The 20300-nt window shown below is 34.1% G+C and overlaps 3 protein-coding genes across 3 annotated transcripts in view; all 3 read right to left on the bottom strand.

Annotated features, from left to right (window-relative positions):
* The window catches only part of LOC129942208 (ras suppressor protein 1), a 190967-nt gene that overhangs the window by 64500 nt on the left and 106167 nt on the right, over nucleotides 1–20300 (bottom strand). The gene's annotated exons all lie outside the window — the stretch shown is intronic.
* LOC129942204 (pickpocket protein 11-like) lies at nucleotides 4090–6756 on the bottom strand. Its single transcript, XM_056051059.1, has 6 exons — nucleotides 5931–6756; nucleotides 5355–5660; nucleotides 4825–5288; nucleotides 4466–4634; nucleotides 4288–4394; nucleotides 4090–4212 (listed from the first exon to the last, which is right to left on the bottom strand). Exons 1-6 carry the CDS (start codon nucleotides 6374–6376, stop codon nucleotides 4106–4108), a joined length of 1599 nt encoding a protein of 532 aa, XP_055907034.1. The 5' UTR covers nucleotides 6377–6756; the 3' UTR covers nucleotides 4090–4105.
* Nucleotides 6559–11245, bottom strand: LOC129947586 (pickpocket protein 11-like). Its single transcript, XM_056058214.1, has 5 exons — nucleotides 10806–11245; nucleotides 10446–10751; nucleotides 9920–10386; nucleotides 6859–7006; nucleotides 6559–6790 (listed from the first exon to the last, which is right to left on the bottom strand). The coding sequence occupies exons 1-5, from the start codon at nucleotides 11243–11245 to the stop codon at nucleotides 6559–6561; spliced, it is 1593 nt and encodes a 530-aa protein (XP_055914189.1).

Below are 20300 nucleotides of genomic sequence, written 5' to 3'. Positions count from 1 at the left end.
AAATTTATGTTAAATGTAAAATAAATACAACTTATATCAATTTTTAAGACTAAGTACAGTATATAACACAACTTTTTTGGCCTTAAGGTTGGTAAGATGCACACATTTTGTGTTTTTGCAAGAGTTAACGAAAAACAAATCTCAAACATTGTTGACAAGCTTTTGTTCCTGGCAATCAAACTGCACTTTTCCAATCTGTTTTTGTAGCCTACATAAATTCAAATGAGACTTTGAAACTACTCTAAGGTTTTTGCGATATTACTTTTGTAAATAAAAAAAAACACATATAGAATGCTCTTAGAGGGTATCTAAATTCATGAAGTAGCTTTAGGTCAGGTTAAAGTGGCTTTCCATGATGGAATCGGACACACTTAGGTCAGTTCAATACCACATGAATCTTAAGGCTTCCTCCTAAGCTCAATGGAACCAATTTGAGTCCCTTACAAAACGGGAGAGGCTGATTATGGTGATATGATTTAGATCGTTATAGAAGAATTCTCCTAGGTAATTCTTGCGTTTTTGAGCTAGAGCAGGGCATGAATAGAGAAGGTGAAAAATTGTTTCCTCCTTTTCTTCGTCTATACAGGTTTTGCAAAAGTCATTTGAGAAAAGTCATATACGAATAGTGTTGACCAGATGCTTTTTGTGACATGACACGTGGATGTTTTTCCACCTGGCGTTTACCTTGTTCATAGCGTCTTGCATTAGCAACAGTTTACAAGTAGCGATTGGTATATCAGCATTTCCCAAACGTGGAGGAATGGGTTGTACTGTACCGTTCCTGGCGAGTTCATCTGCCTTACAGTTACCTGAAATGTCTCTTTGGCCCGGCAACCAGCAAAGGTGAATATTAAACTGTTGTGCCATCTCCATTAGCGTTGATCTACAGTTATAGACTGTTATAGAGTTTGTAGAGACAGAGTCCAGAGATTTGATAGCGGCCTGACTATCTGAGAAGATACGGATATCAGATGTAAATATCACGTTTTCTTTAAGCCAGAAGAAGACTTCTTTTATCGCCGAAAGTTCCGCCTGGAACACGCTACAATGATTGGGAAGGCGGTATAAGAGATTTTATTTCAGTCGTTTAGAATACATACCTCCACCAACCACTTCTTTATTTGTTTTTGAACTATCGGTATAGAAATGCTTTGACTCGTCTTTAAGGAATGCCCTATCCTCCCAGAAAGATCTGGAAGGTATAGACATCTGGAAGTGGTGTAGTCTGTGTGCTTTGGAATTGGTTCTAAATACCTAAGAATTACGGAGTGGCCAATGTTGTTGTTAATCCACTGCGACGAAGATTTGAAGCGAATGCAGAGCTTACAGCTATATTTGTTTGCTAAATATATCAAGAGGTGTTACTTAGAGTAAGGTGTCCAGTGCCGCAAATGGGATCGTGCGAAGCGATCCGCTTATACAAAGGCAAGCTGAACGTTTGGCTTTATTTAATTTGTCGCGGTTTATAGCTTAAAAGCAGTCCAACATACTGGCACACCGTACATTAAAATCGGGCTGATTACCGATGTGTATAGCCAATTCTGGGTTGTAAGCCCCATTACCTTTTTTGCAAGGAAAAAAAGCTACAGTAGCTTTTTTGACTCTTTCGTGTACATTGCGTTTCCAATTTAGTTTTTATCTAAGACAAGACCCAAGTATTTGGCCTCGTCTGAGAATTTAAATTGGATTCCTTTGATATAGGGAGGGTTGACAAATGGAATTATGTATCTCCTCAAAAATAAGAATAAATAGGTTTTGTGTGGGTTAACACCCAATCCACACCGATCAGCCCAAAGTATTAGTCTGTCTAAAGCATTTTGTAAGAGTTCTTTTTAGTTGTTAAGATGCTCTGCTGAAACCGCTATAGCAACGTCGTTCGCATATGCGAACACTCTGAAACCCGCCGCATCCAGACTGGTTAGGATTTCATTCACCACTAGGTTCCAGAGGAAAGGGGATAGAACACCACCTTGCGGTATCCCTCTACAAACGAATCCTCTGCCAGAAGAGTTGCCCAGTTTTAAGTTAGTTGTTCTGCTAGCCAGCATTAAATGAATTAACTCCCCAAGCGAACTCTCTACGTTTAGAGATGTTAGTGCACGTTGTTAAAGGCACCTTCGATGTCAATGAAAGCAACCATAGTGAATTCTTTATGATGGAGGGAATATTCGATGGTGTGTAACGCTGTTTCCACCGATTTACATTTACAGTAGGCATGTTGAGACGGAGTTAGAAGTATTGTATCAATGCCTGCCCTTAAATGGATATCAATCAATCTTTCCAAGGTCTTAAGAAGGAATGATGATAGACTTATAGGTTGTAGATCTTTAGGATTGACTTGCGAGCATTGACCAGGTAAATACAGCTGTTAAAAATTGCCTCAAGGATTGGTGCAATTACGTTTGTTGTAGTTCAGCTGCTATAATTCCATCTGGTCCTGCAGATGGAAGCTGCTGAGAGCCCATTGTAGCTTGTCTCTTTTGATGAAGTAGCTTTTTTTCGATTAAATTCGTGAAGGTTTTCTAAATTTAATATCGCTCTCTTCGATATTCAGTTGAAATAGCTTTAATTTCATGAAATGTTTAGATAAGTTGTTAGATTTCACGTCTTCATAATTAATAATAAAGAACTATTTGTTCAAAAGAAAGAAGCAAAACGGGTCAAAAGTAATTTTTTCCTTTAGCAGATAATTAAAATCGAAGTTCGTAATCGAATTCAGCACTAAAAACTGACTTCAAAAATTATTTTACAAAACTGTGAAAATATTATTTCAAGGTTTGATCCTTGATCCTTTAAAAAGGTATTATTTTAATTATGCAAAAAAGTAATTTTGTCAACCAGCGTAATATATACCTTGAATATCCCCCTGGGACCACCACCGGTATCGTCAATTTTTTTACATAACCTAGCTTTAAAAATGGATATCAATAATTTGAAACGAAGCTTCTATTTTTGTTCAATTCCAATTTTAAGTTTTACTTATGTTAACAGACAAGAAAAAAAAATATTTATTTTTAATTTGTTCCTTATATTGTGGTTTAAATAAACTAGGGATTAATCGTCTATTCTAGATCACAAAGTAGTCAACATTTTCTAATATTTATCAGAGATGATTCTTTGTGAAATTAAGATCTAAAATTGATATAATACGTTTTTGGCAATCGGTCCTATTTGTCGAACTAAAAGTTTGGGCATTTTTCGACGCACGTTTCTGGGTCCCAATAAATCTAAACCAAAAGTTAAGGAGAGATGACTGTGTGAACTGTACGTATATTCGTACTTTCAAAAAATTAAAAGAGAGTACTGGTTAAATTTTGTTTTTTTTCGTTGACATTTACTAAGTCATAAATAAATGGGTTTAGCTTTGTTTGCAAAGCGTGAATCGTCTCGGGCTTATCTGTTCAGCGGTGCTAAATCGCACAATCTTGCGGTCACCAAAAGTTTCCATTAAAATATATTGATTGTTTCGTTGGCTAAGTGGCAACAAAACATTATTTTGGTAATTAATTTTGCACGATTTGCAAACGTTGTTCAGGATTTAGTCTATTCATTATAAAATGGCAAACCATATACCAAGTGAAGTGACAGCTGTCAAAGTCGAAAAAGAATTGCCAGAATGAAAACACATGACCAAGAATTTTGTTATAGATAAAAAGTTAAGAAAATTAGAAACAACTAAATCTACTATACTATTTTTTAGTCAAGTAGTTTTCTCTCTGAACTGCAAGAGACCGTAAAACTTGTAGATTCTAATGTTTTTCTAGGAGTTTATGATGATCTTATTAATAATCCAGGTTTTCAACCTCGAGGTCTGAAAGCAACACATACACAAATTAGCATAACCACGTAAAACGTTTCTTATTTTTTATTTCCTTTAACCCTGATTGGCTAGTTTCTTTCCGCCAACATTTTTGGTAGGAATGCACGAAAATTGGAAACTTGTCCTTTTGTAGCGTTAGTCACTCATGTAACCATGCGTTATACACCACAGACCTAACGCTTTTGCTTTGCCAATCTTATGTCATCTATATGATTAATAAAAAATACTTTTAAAGTTTTGAAAGCAAAATATATGTTCATATCAATCAGTTCATTCCAACATCTTTTATTTGAAAAAATTGAAAATAGGTCTAAAAGTAAGATAATATAAAAATTCAAAAGCTGTTACAATGCTAAAGCCCATTATAAGTCCCAAAAGTCCACCGAATGAAGCTTAGATACAAAAAGAATAATGGAATTAACATGGAATTGTATGTACTCAGAATTAAATTGTTGTAACATTCGTACCTAACATAGATAGCCAATTCTGATAGATATCGGTCCTATATCTAGTTGACATCAAATCACTAAAGAACACATGCAAAAGGATACTTTCGTTAGGGTCCATATTAACTCTGAGAAATAAATAATAGACAATTAAGAATAATTTACTGTATATTAGTCTGACGTGTGCATCAAAACTTACATCCCTGCAATATTATTAGCTGCAAATTTTGTATGCAACTTGCCCATCGTAATATCTGAAGGATATTGATTCAGCTCACAATCTGGCAAACAATCGCAGTTCGATGGCAAGCGAGATGTTCCACGAATGATTGTGTTTTCCAAGCTTGGGATCGCCTTGATGAGAATGTCTGAAAAATTTAAATTTTTGAAAAAAAAACTCTTAATTTTAGCGAGTTGAAAAATTGTGCTTTTAAACTCTCGACTCTATACACCGTAGAAGAAGATCCTACAAAGAGTAGCGAATGGAATTTAGTTGAAAGGTTTATTGCTCTTTGCCAATTTAATTATAGAGCTCACTGCCTATAGACCTTATCTCACCTCGATTATTGATTACACAAGCATACTCGTTAAAAGAGCAAACCGGATAGCTGCCGTTGTTTGGCAAATTCGGTGGAATACATCCACACGCCTTGAAGATCATTGCAACACGACACTCCATCAAACAATTAATATAGGAATACCTCTGCATTACTTGGAGCTTTTTCTCATTAGCAAATAGGCAATTCCTCTGTTTGATTGGCATTTCAGCAACACTAGGCGTGGCATATGTTGACTCAGGAACAATTCGTACAAAACTTTCCCGCGATGCCGTCAATACTTTCATGTCAGCATTTTCATCTGGAAAATCATAGGCATCATGAATCATCAAGCGAAAGCCATAACTGCTAACGTAAGTCCCAAAATAATCATCCATTTCGGGATTTAGAAGAATTGTCAAACCAGTGGGATATCCGCAACCAGTCACTCGAAATGGTATCTTCGGAACTTGATAGGAGAGTTTCCTGAAAAAAGACAGGCATTAGATAAAAAGACTTGTTAGATGCTTATAGATTTCTAGAGTATTTTACACCGGAAAATTATTTGTTGACATTCCAAAGTAATTGAACGAACAGCAAATTCCTTCGGTTGTATTGATTTTCTGAAATAAACTATCACAACGAGCATTCGTTCCTTTCCATATACAACGCACTATCATTTCAATACAATTTGGAGTTAGTTCTTCAAACAAACGGGAGCTAGTATAGTTGTTGAGTTTTAGTATGTCTTCAAGTCTCTTGAAGTCGGTTTCGTTGTAGTTCAAGCCATAACTGTAGTACATCATTATTCGGAAGAGTCCAGCTACTTCTTCGTCTGTGATATTTTCAGGCCGAGTCCTAATAAAAAAGGAATTATTGTTACTTAGACCTGTATGAAAAAATGGGTTTATTTTATTTTAATATTGTTTTCGACATCTAAACATTTAATGATTTCTGATGAGAAAGAATTGATGCACGAAGAACTGTTTCCAATATTATTTCCGGTCTTCAATTTTAAAATAGAATAGTTTTTCCTTTTAAAATGTTTGTTTTTGATGTTTCATAAGGTTTCGTCCTCTATTATATACCTAAGATTTTATCAGCTCATAAAATTCAAAACTAACTCACATCCTATTGGCCAAAATCAGTGCCTTTTGCTTGGAGACTTTGTTAAAATTACAAATCGTAACAGCTGGAAATGGGACGTTCCACGTTGGAAAGTGTGAGCCCTCAATAACTGTTACCGTTGGTGTTTCCCGATTCGAAGACCAAGATACCGAAACTAACACAATCGAAGCTATTATAGCCAAAACAACAACTCCAATCCAAAAGACTCTTTCTCCAAACGTTATCCCCTCGCGAGTGATATAGTTAAATCCATGCAAACTTGTCGTCTCGCAATAATAATTGAAACTCTCCGTAATCCAATGATTAAAAACCTTCCAAGGATTTTTTACAAAATTATTAGTCTTCCCTTCCTTGATGATGACAGCTGATGATGAAGAATCCTGGTTAGTTTCATGTTTTGCAAAGGGTTCCACTGACCGAATTGTAAAAACACGTTTCTTCGACATAATTTTCTTCGTCGTGTTGACTTGTTTATATTTCGAAAATAAATCAAAGACTATTTTGAACTTGACACAAAATACCGAAATGCTTTGTTCTTTATTTATTGACCATTTGATTTAATTATAACTTATTATTTATTAATTTATATTCCAGTATAAGAATCATGATACTCCTTCATACTTATTAATTAAGGATTAGAGTTTGCCTTGACATATTTCATGTAAAGAGGACGAATGCATACAAAGAAAAACACCTCAGCTATGCAAACGACATTAATGCCCATTGTCATTCCAGCTATTCCGCCTACTGTTCCAACTATTGATTGCCAACTTTCAATGGCATCTATACGATATTTGGCAGTATTTAAGTCACTAAAATAGACATGCAGGAGAATTTCATCGGTTGTTGTAATATTTTTACTTTATATAAAAAAATATCAAAAGATTATTGTTAAAAATCTTGTTTCAATCTTCAAACGGACTCTTACAAAAATCGATGATATCCTTTGACGTATGTTCTATTTAGACGTCCAGAAGAGACAACAGTGTGATATTTAAAATATGAACACTCTGCCATACAATTGCAGATTTTTGAGCCCAATATGTCGGCGTCTTCGACGAGTTTTTGAAAGGCGTCTAAAATTGAAAGAGAAAATAATATAAACAATTATTTTTATTAAAATTAAAAATATTGAAGTTTGGAGGGAAAAAATAAACTTTGATGCTTTCCCCTTACATTTTGAGAATTACGCGCCCAACATTTTTAATGGGTTTTATTCTAAAATATATTTCAAATTCTATACCTTTACTCGAGAGCCTAATGATATATTACGAATTCGTTGTTATTTGGCTTTATTTCCTTAATAGATGTACGAATTGCATTTTTAAGTTCTTGAAACGATTGTGGAGCATACGAGTATGCAAAGGCCTTATATTATTGCATATGGTCCTAAAGAAGAACCTTGGTGGAAAATTTGATCAGTTCTTCAAGAAAAAACATTTTTTTTAAATGTGGAAAAAGCCCTACTCAAATACTTTTAAGTAAAATCGTAATTTGACCAGTTTTTAAATCACAATTAAAATATTTATTTTTACTATCAGAGTTCTCTTTTAAAAAGGATACGCATTAACTTCTTTATATAAGTAAAATAGGCAAGTTTTAAATAACCTGGGTTTGAGGAAAACCCGACCTACAAAATAACCTCAGTTGAAAAATTACCTGGTTTATAATACAGGTCTTGCAGTGGGGGAGATTTGGAAAAATTGTAATGTACTCATTTTTTCAACAACCCTAAAATTTTATTTATAAATATTGAATAAGTGCGAAGTTTTTGTCAAAACAGTCTTACATTCTTGCAGTCTTCGGAGAAGTTCTACACACTCTTCCGAAGCATTTTAAGTAGAACTGCTCGAATGTCTTACTTTCGAGTGTACGTGGTTTGCTTTTATATATTCGTGCTTTAAGAAAGCTTCATAAAAGTTTAATCACATAGTGACAAATCCGGTGATCGAGGGGACATTAAACATCTATTCGAAATGAAATCAGAAGTCCAGGGAATGCTCCTTTTAAAAAACCCATTGTTAGTCTTGATATATAGCAAGTTGCACCATCTTGTTAAAACCAATATTTAAGTCGTCTCGTCTTCTCAGTTCCTACAGAAAAAATCACAGAACATCTGTAAGTTACGATCTGTGTTGACAGGGACAAACCGACTACTTTCACAAAAAGGGACGGGTCGATAAAGAAGTTTCGACTCATGACACACCAAACAGTGAACTGTGGAAAAATCGTTCCTGGGGCTCTTGCAGGCTTTATGAAAATTTATCATAATGAAAATGGTGTCATCCGTCAAGATTTCCGACATTGCTTCTGTAAACCTCATCCGTCTGAAGTAGTTGTTTTGCTGTAATTCTTGGACCACTACTATCTTGAATGGATGAAAATGCAAATCAAAGTGCATAATTAGCCTAACTTAGCGGTCTGACACTAAAGCCCTAGTGTGACAAACTTCCTCTACCTCCTCGAGAGCTCGCTCCTCTGTGAGAGCTACTCACAGAGAAACAAGACCGTGGCGGACATTTAAAAATGTTTTTCAACGACCGAACGACCCGTTTATATGAACGTGTTGCAATTTGCAAACAAACACACGATGCGCAGTAGACCACTGTTCAACAATTACTGAAATGGCATTTCGCAAAGAGTCTATACTACCAATATTTAACAACAATACGGTTTCCCCCACCTTGATTGACGATCCGTTCAATCTTCCATAGCACGCTGCCGGATAACCTTGGTTAAGAATTTACTAGAGGTATAAAATAACCTTAGCTACAAAATAACCTGGGCTATAAAGCAAGTTGGGTGACAAGGGAACTTATGTTTAAACTTAAGTTTCAACAAAATAATCTACGTTAAAAATAAGCTTAAGAAATAACCTGGGTATTGAAATAACCTAGGCTACAAAATAGCATGGGCTTAAAAATAACATGAGTTCAAAAATAACCTAGGTTTTAAAGTATTTTAGACTAAAGTCTTAGTGTACTAGCTGTGCTTTTATTATCATTATCGTCTCGACAACTGGGATCCGGTCCTGGCTTAACGCCATTTCTCCAGCGTAAGCATGGTCTGCCACGCTTTCGTCTACCATAAAATTTACTACAAAAGGACTTTCTGAGCTGTTTCCTGTTCGCTCATACAAGTTAGGTGTCAAGGCCACCGGAGGCTTCCGACCTTAATTTTTTGTCAGAATGTCTGCTTAAGTAGAGTTCATGATTATAGCATCTCCGGAATCGCCGTTCCCATGAGGAGTCAACAATCATCAAGACCTTCCTCTCGATAGCGTTATGAGGTTGGATTGTCTTTTGCTAAGCACCCAGGTCTCAAATTCGAACGTGAGTACTGGCAGAACCATTTTCATAAACAGCAGCAGCTTAGAGGTTATGAATAGGTTCCAAACGAAAAAAAGGTTAATGCATGACAATTGTTATTGAAAACTTAATTACAAAGTAAATGCTGTGCAACCTTAAAGTTAACTTTTTTAAAAAGCAAATCTTCCCGAAATGATACATTAACTTCGCCTAGTTGACGTAAAAGTTTCATAAAACTGGTCTGCATGAAGACAAAAGTCGTGCTGCTGTATCCTAGAGTGTTATAAAACTCAATGCACGAACGTTAACTGTTCATTAAATTCAATAGCTAAATATTTTACTACAAAGATTTTTGATTATCAAAAATAGCAAAGCCCAATAAACTCAGCAACTAAACATGTACAACCAACTATTTTGCCACGTTTTTCTACAGTTTGGGGCTTAGAGCCGAACCGAGAAGGATTGATGTTATTGGGGTGTGATATCTACAAAGTAAAATTCGTATTCGAGAAACAAAAGAAATGAAAACTTTTAGTACATGCATTTTCTGTGCCATTGAAACAGTTTTTGATCATTCCTTCAAAATGTAAAGACTCTTGACAAGCTTAAAAATTGAGCTAATATCACTTCATATCACTTTCTTAAGCATTTAAAATTGTATAAGTAAGCTTTTGAACTTACCGTTTTCATGCAAAACACAATTGAACTTCTTCAAGTCACACATAGGCACCCCATCTGGTTGCACCATATTATGTGTAACACATCCACAGTGTTCCAACAATCTCCCGCTAAAACACTCAGCCAAACAATTCCAATAAGAATACTCACGAAAATACTTCAATTTATATTCAGCATCGAAAATGCAACCCCGCTTCCACAATGGCATATTCCTCAAATATGTTGTACCAATCATTACCGTGGTCTTAACAGCCACATAAGCTTCTTGTTGTATGCCAAATATTTCATTATTACCATTATCTTCTGGGAAATCATATGCATCAGCAACAATCACACGATAACCATGGAATTTCAAAGCTCCAGCTTGATAGTCACTGGCTTGAGGATCGATGAGGACAGTGAGACCAGTTTGATACCCACAACCACTGACTCGACGGGGCTTGGGCGATGGAATCAGGAATTTATTGTATCTGAAATGACGATTTAATTTCGGACAAGTTGAAGGAACACAAAATAGGAGATCTCATACCTTTTTGTTTGATTATCCTCCCTTGCAAAATAATTGAAAGCACAGCAACGTCCTCTGAGGACCACAACTGGCTCAAAGATCGACGCACATTGAACAGCTCGACCTTGCCACATGCATCTCTTTAATTCCTCCATGCAATCCGGATTTGTGTGGTAGAACAAATCCAACAGAGTTGAATTATTCGCCGATAGCAGATCATCGAACATTTGAAAGTCCTGCTTGTTGGCGTGAACATTCTCATTTATGTACAAGGGCATCTCGAACAGTTCTAGAATCTTTTCTCTCGTCAAGTTACTATTCAAGGAACTATATTCAAAGCACGTAAGAAAGTGTCGATAACTCGGTATTATATGTACTTACAACTTCTCAGCCAATTCGATAGCTTTCTTCTTCGAAATCCGATTCAAACTGCACAAAGTGATGGCCGGAAAGGGCACTATATATCCCGGGAAAGCATTTGTCTCAATCAAAGACACGGTCGGAGTTTCATAATTAATCGCAGTCCAATAGTACAGCACCGAACATGTGATAATAATGGAAGTAATTATTATAATTTTCCAGGCAATTCGCTCACAAATTGAAGCTGATTTGGTCAGTGAGAGCATCGACATTCCATGAATGCTGGACAACTCACAGAATAACTGAAATGAAGTCTTCGTTTTAGCTTTAAGCTTGTTTTTCACTTTGTCGTGAATTATTGAATTTTCTTCAATAAGAATCGATTGAGCTTTGGGTTTGAGATAGTTTTCGAAGTTAACCAAGTAAATTGGAGTTTCCTTATCGTTTTCAATGATGGCCATACTGTTCCTCTAAGACTAAGGGCCTAATGAGGTTTATAGACGAGAGTGTTTTGGTTTTATAGGGTTCTGAAGGGAACGCCTTTTTATTGTTTGAGAGTCATAAATAAAATATTCAACGACACCAATAGATTCAACGATAAATTTGAAATCTTCGGAAACACACATCTAAAAGTATGCAACTAGATTTATTTTCGTGTTTGGTTTATTCACAGTGACGTTCAAACTGTCATTAGAGGGTGGAATTTGATTTGTTCTGGTTCTTGCGTTATTTTTAACTTGCATTATTTCTGGATTTATAATATAGCCCAAATTCATTTGTCGATTCCAAGATTTAGAGAAAAAACGCAAACAAGATCTGATTCCTTGGAAACACAACATTTTGATGGTGTTAAAAAAAGTGATGTCAAATGTTAAAGCTAAGAAATGACGCATCATACAGATTGATACGTGGGATTTGAACTGTCAAAAAAAAATGTGATGTTTTTTTTAATTCTAATTGAAATTTTAAGTGGATTGAACTTTTAATATCCAAAGAGGTTAGTATTTTTGGTGTTCTTTTTGATAAATCGCCACATTTATATGGACATTTTACGGCATTGGATATATGGACTGGACAATGAGTCAGAATGATGGAATTGACATCAGACTTATGAGATTCATTGAATTATATAGAAGACAGCAAAATGTCTTCGTCTTGTGTCATAAAAATCAATTAATATGTATGAAGGAAGTAGCATATAAATTAAAATTAATGAATACCACACCCATTTATTTATATAGAAAAGTGTAGGTGCTATGACGCAAATTTAATCAGAGTCAAGTCAGCCACTTTGTCGACGGCGCGCGGAGCGGTGATTAAAAGGGTTGGCCTTATACTTCGATGTTTAATACAAAATAAAGGCTGGTTCATTGATTAAAAAAATTAATTATTTATTAACTCAAAGTTATCTGCATACGTGGGTGATGTTTTCATTTGTTACGGATGTGACACTTATTATTTAGTTTGCTCTCAAATTATTCATAGATTTTAAATAAAATTATTTTTATATTCTATATACACTGTTAAGATATTTTAACCCTTGAATAAATCAGCTTAAGTATTCTAGTTAAAGATATACACTTTAGCTTGATTCATTTTTATAAGGGGTGTGAAGATCCTGTAATCTAAAACGTTGCCAATGATGATTTCTCTCTTGACCATAAACAATACATAAGATGTATGATATTGGGTATATGTCACGCTTAAAAATGTTTGATCTTTAACAGTGGAAAATAGACAACAGCTCCCAAATACATAAAAACGTGTTTTAAAGATGCTTTGATAAACAATATTTGTCCATTCATTGGAATTTCTTTTCTTTTCTTCATATGACATTCGATAAGAATTGGTATGGAAAAGGGTAGAACTCTTACCGGTTACCGCACTAAAACCACGTGTAAACTAAGAAAAACCTATGAAAAATCGATGATTTGTTTTTGAAATGAAGCTTAGGAAAAGTTTTAGTTACCATAGCTTTTAAACCATCAGATCATGAGGCTTTGAGGCTTGGTTCTTCTTAAGTTTCGAACATTGTCTCGTACATTTAAGACGTTCTTCTTTCCGGAGTTGGTATATGACTTTGCTTTTGCTGTTTATGTGATAAAGCCTGTCCTTTTACCTCGTCTGTAACATTTCCAATTTTAAGGTTTTTTCCTGGATATACATCTCAGAGTTCTTTCCAAATATACATGACATTCTGATTCTTATGTACTTCAAGTTAAGCTTTTCTCTTTTCTATTTTAAAATGTTCTTTCCATTTAAGCTTTGTATCCAATGCATTCCAAGGTATTTGGCAGTATTGGAACAACGTACTTTTGTACTTTTTAAAGAAATTGGAACATTAATTATGTTTTTGTTTGGAAAATGTGTATGCTTTGATTTTTTCATTTTTCATTTAGTTTAATATGTCAGTTTTGCGTCCAAACATTAACTTTGATGTAGACATTTTGTGTTGCCTTTGGAAGGGATCCATCTGGCACCATTGTTACGCAATGTCAATAGCAAAGGTGTACATGTAGCCACTGGGATATTCCTTGATTTATAAAACACAAAATATTGGTCCTAGGACACTGGCTTTGGGTACAGCAGCTTCTATTTACTTTAGTTCAATATTTTGTAGTACTGCCGGGGAAAATCACTATGCAGTTTGTCTTCAAGTCTCAAGTGCCAAGTCTTGCCAATGGCTTCAGCCAAAATTGTTTTTCTTCAAGTGCCTTATCCACCACATCCGTAATTTCATGTCAAAATAAGTCTTCATTCTTCTATTATTTCGCTGAGGTTTTTCAGTAATAGTTTTTCAAAAACTTTTATCATGGTTGGTATTAGCGACAATGTTCTGTAAGATGTTACTTCTGTTGGTGGCTTACCTTGTTTAGGCTTAAGAAATACCTTTATTATAATTTGAAGCAAAGGTATTTCTTTCAAAACTTAAGCAGTGATAAGATCGTACTCTGGTTTTCAAACTTTAAGAGATCTGTAGCCGTTTATGTTGGGAATGGTTAAGCAAAAAGATTGTTTCGGCTTTCCGATTCATTTGCCATCGTCAGATTTTATTTGGGGGTTTTATGTCTGGTATCTTCTTACATTTTGCTGCTTTCCATAAAGAGTATTTTTTTTAGAAGTATCTGTGGTCAGACTTTTCAGAAATTTACTCACTGAATCATTTTCGAACACCGTGACTCTTTTTTAAGTTCGTTGTAAACACAGTTTAGGACTGTCTAATCATCTGGAAATCTCATAGTTTACCATTTTCGAGGTCTTCTTTTTTTCAATCAACTCCTTTATTTTTACGATATTTTATTTCTGTTTATCCCAAGTTCGAAAAAGTGTGAGTTTTTTCCGCATTCAGTTGCACATCAGCAATAAATTGTTCAACTTCTGTATAAATTTGTTCAACTGTTTTCATAGGTTTATACAAATTTCAAGTTTATCTCTGAATTCCTTCCAGTTTATTCTATTGTAGTATCCGTGGTATAATGGTTAGTGCGTCAAAGGGTCTTGGGTTCAATCCCTGCCTGTGCCACCTTAATTTAAAAAAAAAAATAATTTTCGCGGGTACTGCCTCTTGCGAGGAATTGACAAATCCTTCAAGAGTAATTCTTGTCATGAAAAAGTGCTTTCTCAAATTAGCCGTTTGGATTCGGCCTATAATTGTAGGTCCCTTCCATTCCTTACAACAGTTATCACACACAGGAATGGTTAAGAGTTGTAAGTCACTAGGCCCTGGTTCCCAACGGACTGTTGCGTCACCCAATTTAATTTAATTATTGTATTGTTCAGGAGATTATTATTGTGTTTGCCTTTTATTTCCGCTTCTCTCAGTAATAACATTACTGGAGTATAGCGATAAAATTTAATTATTATTATTGCTTTTAATATCTTAGACTACAAAAAGTGTGGTTTTTATTTATCAGATAGCCAATTGGTGTAGCCGTTTATCCTTTTTCGTTATAAGCTGTGTCGCATATACAACATGTGTTTAAGTTTTAGATAATGTAAGATCTGACTACAATCTTAATGGGTTATTGGAGCGCCTCCCAAGATATGGGAATTGTAGTCGAGTTTCCGACGAATACAACCCTTATAAATTATAGCCAAATCTGAAAGGGTAAAAAACTTCTTGCATTATCGGAGAAAACCTAAAAACTTAGCAGCGTTTTTAGCAACTTCATATATGTGATCACTCCGCAAAAGATTGGTTTGCAATGCACATACCTAGAACTGAAAGCTGTTCAGTCTCCTCGATGTAAGTAACATCCATGGGTAGTGACATTGGTAGAAATTTACGCTTGTGGGATAGAAGACAGCATTGAGTTTTCGAAGCATTAAATTCTACACGGTTTTTGATCCCCCACCGCTGTCAAGATCAGAATTTAATAATCTGATCATACGCTACCGTTGATAGTCCACATTCAAATGACAAGTATGGAAATCTAAAAGCGAATATTAGGAGCTGAGGGTACTGTCATCAAAGAAACAATTTAGAAGGTTAGAAGTTTCAGGCAAAACATCATTTCTAAAAATAAGGAATAGTGTCAGATACAAAACGGAGCCTTGGGGAACACCAGCGGTTGATATCAAATTTGCATTTGATTTTGAAAGGTTATTTCTAACCCAACAAAGAAGAGATTCATCAATGCCAAATATACGCATTTTCGATAAGAGAACTTCATGCCAAACTCTATCAACTGCCTTTGAAATAGCAAGTGCAATAATCTTACCGTCTCCAAAACGATGTAAAGATTTGTTCTAGTATTCGGTGAGATACACCATGAGATTACAAGTGGACATATTGCTACGAAAATCGTACTACCGGTTATTAACAGGCTTCACATTTGAAGAATGAATGTAAGAGGGTGAGAAGGATTCGCTCTTAATTAAAGACAGGCGGTACAAATGCTGTTTTCCATCCACTCAGAAAAAGACCTGAATAGGGCAAATGAAAAGGTCATTTTCTTGAAGTTGACAAACTATCAAAATTTATCTGTTTAAGTTTAAGATCAGTTTCAATTTTATGAATACACTCTTCATAAAAAGAGTTCAAATCAAATTGGGTGGCGCAACAGTCCGTTGTGAACCAGGGCCTAGTGACTTACAACTCTCAACCATTCCTGTGTGCGAGTATTGTTGTCAGGAATGGAAAGAGTTAGGACTTTGAATATTCATCGAATTTTTGCTTAAGAATAAGGAACGTTTTTTAATCAATGTTGAAAAATTCAAAACCAATTTACACCTATTTCTAATTGGGAAAAAAAAATATGCAATATTCAATTCATAAAAACACGTTGAAATGATTTTGGTCTTGATGTTTAATTTTGTTTTTATTCTGGTAGTATTTTTCTTCCTTAATCATTCCCTAGAAGTCTTTTTTGTTTCAAAGTTTTTTTTTATGCTCTGAACTCATATTTCAGAACATTTTGTATATTCCCTTGAAATTTGTTGAATCAACTCAAACTCATGATCCAATCAATTAATAAAATTGAGTCACACTCTCGTGTTGCTCTTTTCTCATCTTTGTAATATTTTAGCCTTTAAAAAAAATATATTTAATTATAGGCAAATTATTCTATTTTAATCTTTTCGTCTATGCTGTACTGTTATATTTATTTATACTTAACTTAATCATGCTTAAAAGTAAGAACGTTTATTCCGTCACGTAGCTATACTTACCGATCCAACATTTTCATATAAAAATACACCGTCAAGTAGGTCTATAAAAATTAAGGTATCAAAATGAGATTTTCATTGAAATAAAAAATACAAAAAAAAACTTTGACGTCACAATTCAACCTCAAAGTGAGTCGTTACCCTTATTGCAAGTTCTATTTTAAGTTTATAACTTTCAAGAGATAAACCATCCAAGCTACATACATATGTACATAGGCACACATGAATGTATAAAAATAACGATCACAAATAAAATGAAATATAGAAAATCAAATCAAACTTACAAACATACATACATATATATTTGAAATATAAATATGTATATATAATGTATAAAATAAAATTAGTGAAAAAAATAAATAATAATAATTAAAATAAACAAGAATAACAACCTACTACGTCAATCAAAAACCAACAATAATAAATTATTGGGGGTATTGTGGTGTGCCAGTGCCACTTTAAAGAACATCGCACTAAAGCCCTTTTTTCTTTCTATAGGTATAAACAAATTATATTGTAACAATGATTTATAAAACTGATGCATTTCTGTAATAAATTAAAAAACAAGGGCAACTAACTATTAAATTGATGGGAGAAAAAAGCCATCAAACTCAATGATACCTTACCGACTTGACTTATAAGCAAAAAGAAAAAGGATTGCCTTGCATATTTATGAATGTTTTATTTTTTGTTTCAGTTTAAAAAACTATAAAATTAAAAGTCAAGAAAAGAAAATAAGAAATTTAAGTGATTGGTTAATACAATGAAACCATAGATGACAAGAGCAAGGGAAAACAAGAAATAGCAGTTTCGCATGACGAATCTCCTCGACTTGAACAATACTCCACTGACGTCAATGCGGGTTGAGTTTTTTTTATTTGTTTCCAATGCTGGTTTCTTTTTTATGTGCTATAGTAAAAATAATATAATACCCTAAGGGCAAGATATAGAGTCCGTAAAAATTATAATATACTACGCAGCTTAAGATACTCTTGGGGCTTAACGTTTTTTCTACAAATATGTAACTTGTGGAACTTTAACTTTAACAACTCAAAGCATCCAAGAATGACGCTAAATTTTGTGTATCAAAAATAACTTACATTTAAATGAAAAGTGGGCAATTGACACTTCGGAGATCAAAATGAGAAGCAACCTAAGGGACTTGAAAGTAAGGCAAGATTCTAGAATCTGATTGGCCAGCTGCCAAAGAATTGCCTTTCAATTAAGGTAACTCAATTGGAAAGCTGACTGGAAAGTTAGTTAGAAAGAAAAACATCCCAAACTGTCAAGTCAATTCCACTTACATATGTCAAAAAGAAAGCTAATCACAAGTGTTCATTCCATTGAAGACTGAACTTTATTACTCTGTGATTTATTTATTTTCTACACAATTCGATTTTTATTTTTAATGTAGAAGGGTTCCCCGTCAAATTTCAAAAAGTAATAGGTAATATTTCTTTAAAATACAAAACACTGGTAGAGATGGAATTTTAGCTTGCCTGAGTAATATTTTGTAGACATATATGTTGTTGGTAGTTTCTTTCCGGTCAACGGAAGGTATAGGTCGGTGTAGTTAAGTACCGAGTTTGAAGTTTAGGACACTTGGAAAACTAACTATTTGCCTAATTAACTAACTACTTTAAATTTACATCCAAAGAACGCAGTTGACTGTCAATGAAGTTCCTTATGTTCTCTGAACCAATACTATAATGAAAACGTCACGCATTTGACGTTAAAAAGCAAAAGAGAAGGCACATCTCATTATGTCTATTTGCGGCACTAATGCAATTTGTAATGCTTTAACAGGTCCGTTCTTTTGACAAAAATATCCGGAGTGCAGTATGATATCCACGTTTTACATAAACAAAACTCTTCATTGCAGATAACTGTTGTAGTGAATTTAACTGCGGATAAAATTTTGACGTTTAATCGAGACTCGAATGAAAGTGTTGGTGCAATCGATAACTCTTGTGTATCCTGAAGGCTTGTTCATAGAGTATGATAAGTAGTTACTTTTTGATGCAGTTTTTTGAAATTTCATGCTTTACTTGTAATTAACCTAACACAAAACAAAAACGTGACATAATTTTTGTTAAGGTTTTTTAGCTTGTTTAATTTAGTTGCCAATATTTTCATGAGTGTTCACACACTACCACGACAAAAATTCATGTTTTCAATTTTATTGTAGCACTGCATGATTTGTTTTCAGCTCCGTATCAACGGTAGTAAGACTTGCTTTCAGAATATCACCTTAAAGGTACCTTGCAAAGTCTTCAAAAAGGTAAAAATATGAAAATTCAAATCTTACTTCTTATTCTGAAGAGTTGTTCCGTTATTTTCAAAAATATTATCATTAACTTTAACGTCAAAAATTTGGTTTAGATAACATTATCAATATTGTTATATACAATCGTTTTCAGTACAAGATTGTTCACTACTCTGACCCTGTAACTGAAGTGTCAAAATGAAAGATAAAGCTTGTTCGATAATTTGAAAATTTAACCAAGTTGCAATTCTGAAAATTTGCTAGAAATGTCCTATTACCAAGCATACCAACTCTTTGTTTTATTTCTGAATGTTTCCTATTTCCTTTCTCAAATAAATAAAAGTGGTTGAATGAGTTTTTAAGAATGGTTAGATTTCACTCTATCTTACTCGGCCACATAAACTAAAATCCATTGGTAGCCAGGTCTCTAACTTATTATGTTTTCTTGAGTTACAAAGATTTTTCTGACGATAAATGCTTAGTTTGTGGTTTTTCTGATAGGGACTTGACAACTTTTAATTTAATTTATGAACGGAGCATTTCACTGTTTATCGAAATGTCATTGTCAATTAATCCAGTAAAATTAAAATTTGTAGAATGATAAAATACATTAACGAGCAACGTCTACAAAAATATTCCACCGAAATTCGAAGTCATTGAGTGCAACTATAGGAGCCTTAACTCCAGTTTTCAAATATTCAGTATCACAAAACTCGGTTCAACTTTATTTTCAATCCAATTTTTTTTTGTCATTTTGACATTTTATCTGATACCAAGTTCCGGTTTTATAACTTAAATTGTCAATGAAACTATTTTTGACCAGAGCCGTCGTCAAATTGAATAGAGATTAGTGCTGAAGTCAATGTCATTCCAACAACGACCCACTGCCGAGCAGCTTCTTAAAAACATGATTTATTTGACAGATGAGTTTCATCAATTCGTTGAAATTAAGGTTCACAGATTAAAAATTAGCAAATAATCCCTCTCTTTGACACTTAAAACTGAACGAAATAATTGTGTGCAGGAAACTACCAAAAGAAGAATTTAAATGATTGGAAAAGAAACTAAATTTGAAGAACATTTTTCAGCCTACCTCAACTATAATAGAACTAACCGATCTTAAACTAGCTTAAGCGAACAAGCTTTGTTTTATATTTCATTAATAGACGTTTTACTTACATAGTTCAGTGTAGTTCATTTTCGTTAACTTTCGCTAAAATAAGCAAGTGAAAATGATATATGTACATATACATACGTAAATGTCATATTTGTAACGCATTTCAACTCAATTCCAAGTTTTGTTTATGTCCCTTGTAAACTTTGCTCGTGACGTTAATTTTGTGTGAGAAAGTAGGCTTGTGCTATATAAACTTTTTAATTCTTATGAACGTGACGAAAAAGAAGCCATTGGTCTTCTATTGAATTCCGAAAAATTGAAATATGACATTTGATTAAGTAACCGAAATCCATTATGGCACCATTTTGTTTAACGATGACTTTTGAAAACCTTTCTTTCAAGTCCCAATTCGCTGCTTTATATTTAAAAAGTAGATCAAATAATAATTCTATTTTGGCAACAAATT

This window comes from Eupeodes corollae, chromosome 1 (genome assembly GCF_945859685.1).
Source record: "Eupeodes corollae chromosome 1, idEupCoro1.1, whole genome shotgun sequence".
Lineage (NCBI taxonomy): Eukaryota > Metazoa > Arthropoda > Insecta > Diptera > Syrphidae > Eupeodes > Eupeodes corollae.
Note: the sequence above shows the minus strand (reverse complement) of the source record. Positions and strands in the feature narration are given on the sequence as shown.

Bases quoted from the DNA above. Each gene is read 5' to 3' on its own strand.
- LOC129947586 (XM_056058214.1), bottom strand. From the start codon at position 11,245: ATGGCCATCATTGAAAACGATAAGGAAACTCCAATTTACTTGGTTAAC. The intron at 10,387-10,445 runs GTATGAGATCTC...TCGTCATTTCAG, and splicing joins GAGGATAATCAAACAAAAAG to ATACAATAAATTCCTGATTC. The intron at 6,791-6,858 runs GTAAGAGTCCGT...TTTTATATAAAG, and splicing joins AAAGGATATCATCGATTTTT to TAAAAATATTACAACAACCG.
- LOC129942204 (XM_056051059.1), bottom strand. From the start codon at position 6,376: ATGTCGAAGAAACGTGTTTTTACAATTCGGTCAGTGGAACCCTTTGCA. The intron at 4,635-4,824 runs GTGAGATAAGGT...TAAATTTTTCAG, and splicing joins TTGTGTAATCAATAATCGAG to ACATTCTCATCAAGGCGATC. The intron at 4,213-4,287 runs GTACGAATGTTA...TTTGTATCTAAG, and splicing joins GAATTGGCTATCTATGTTAG to CTTCATTCGGTGGACTTTTG.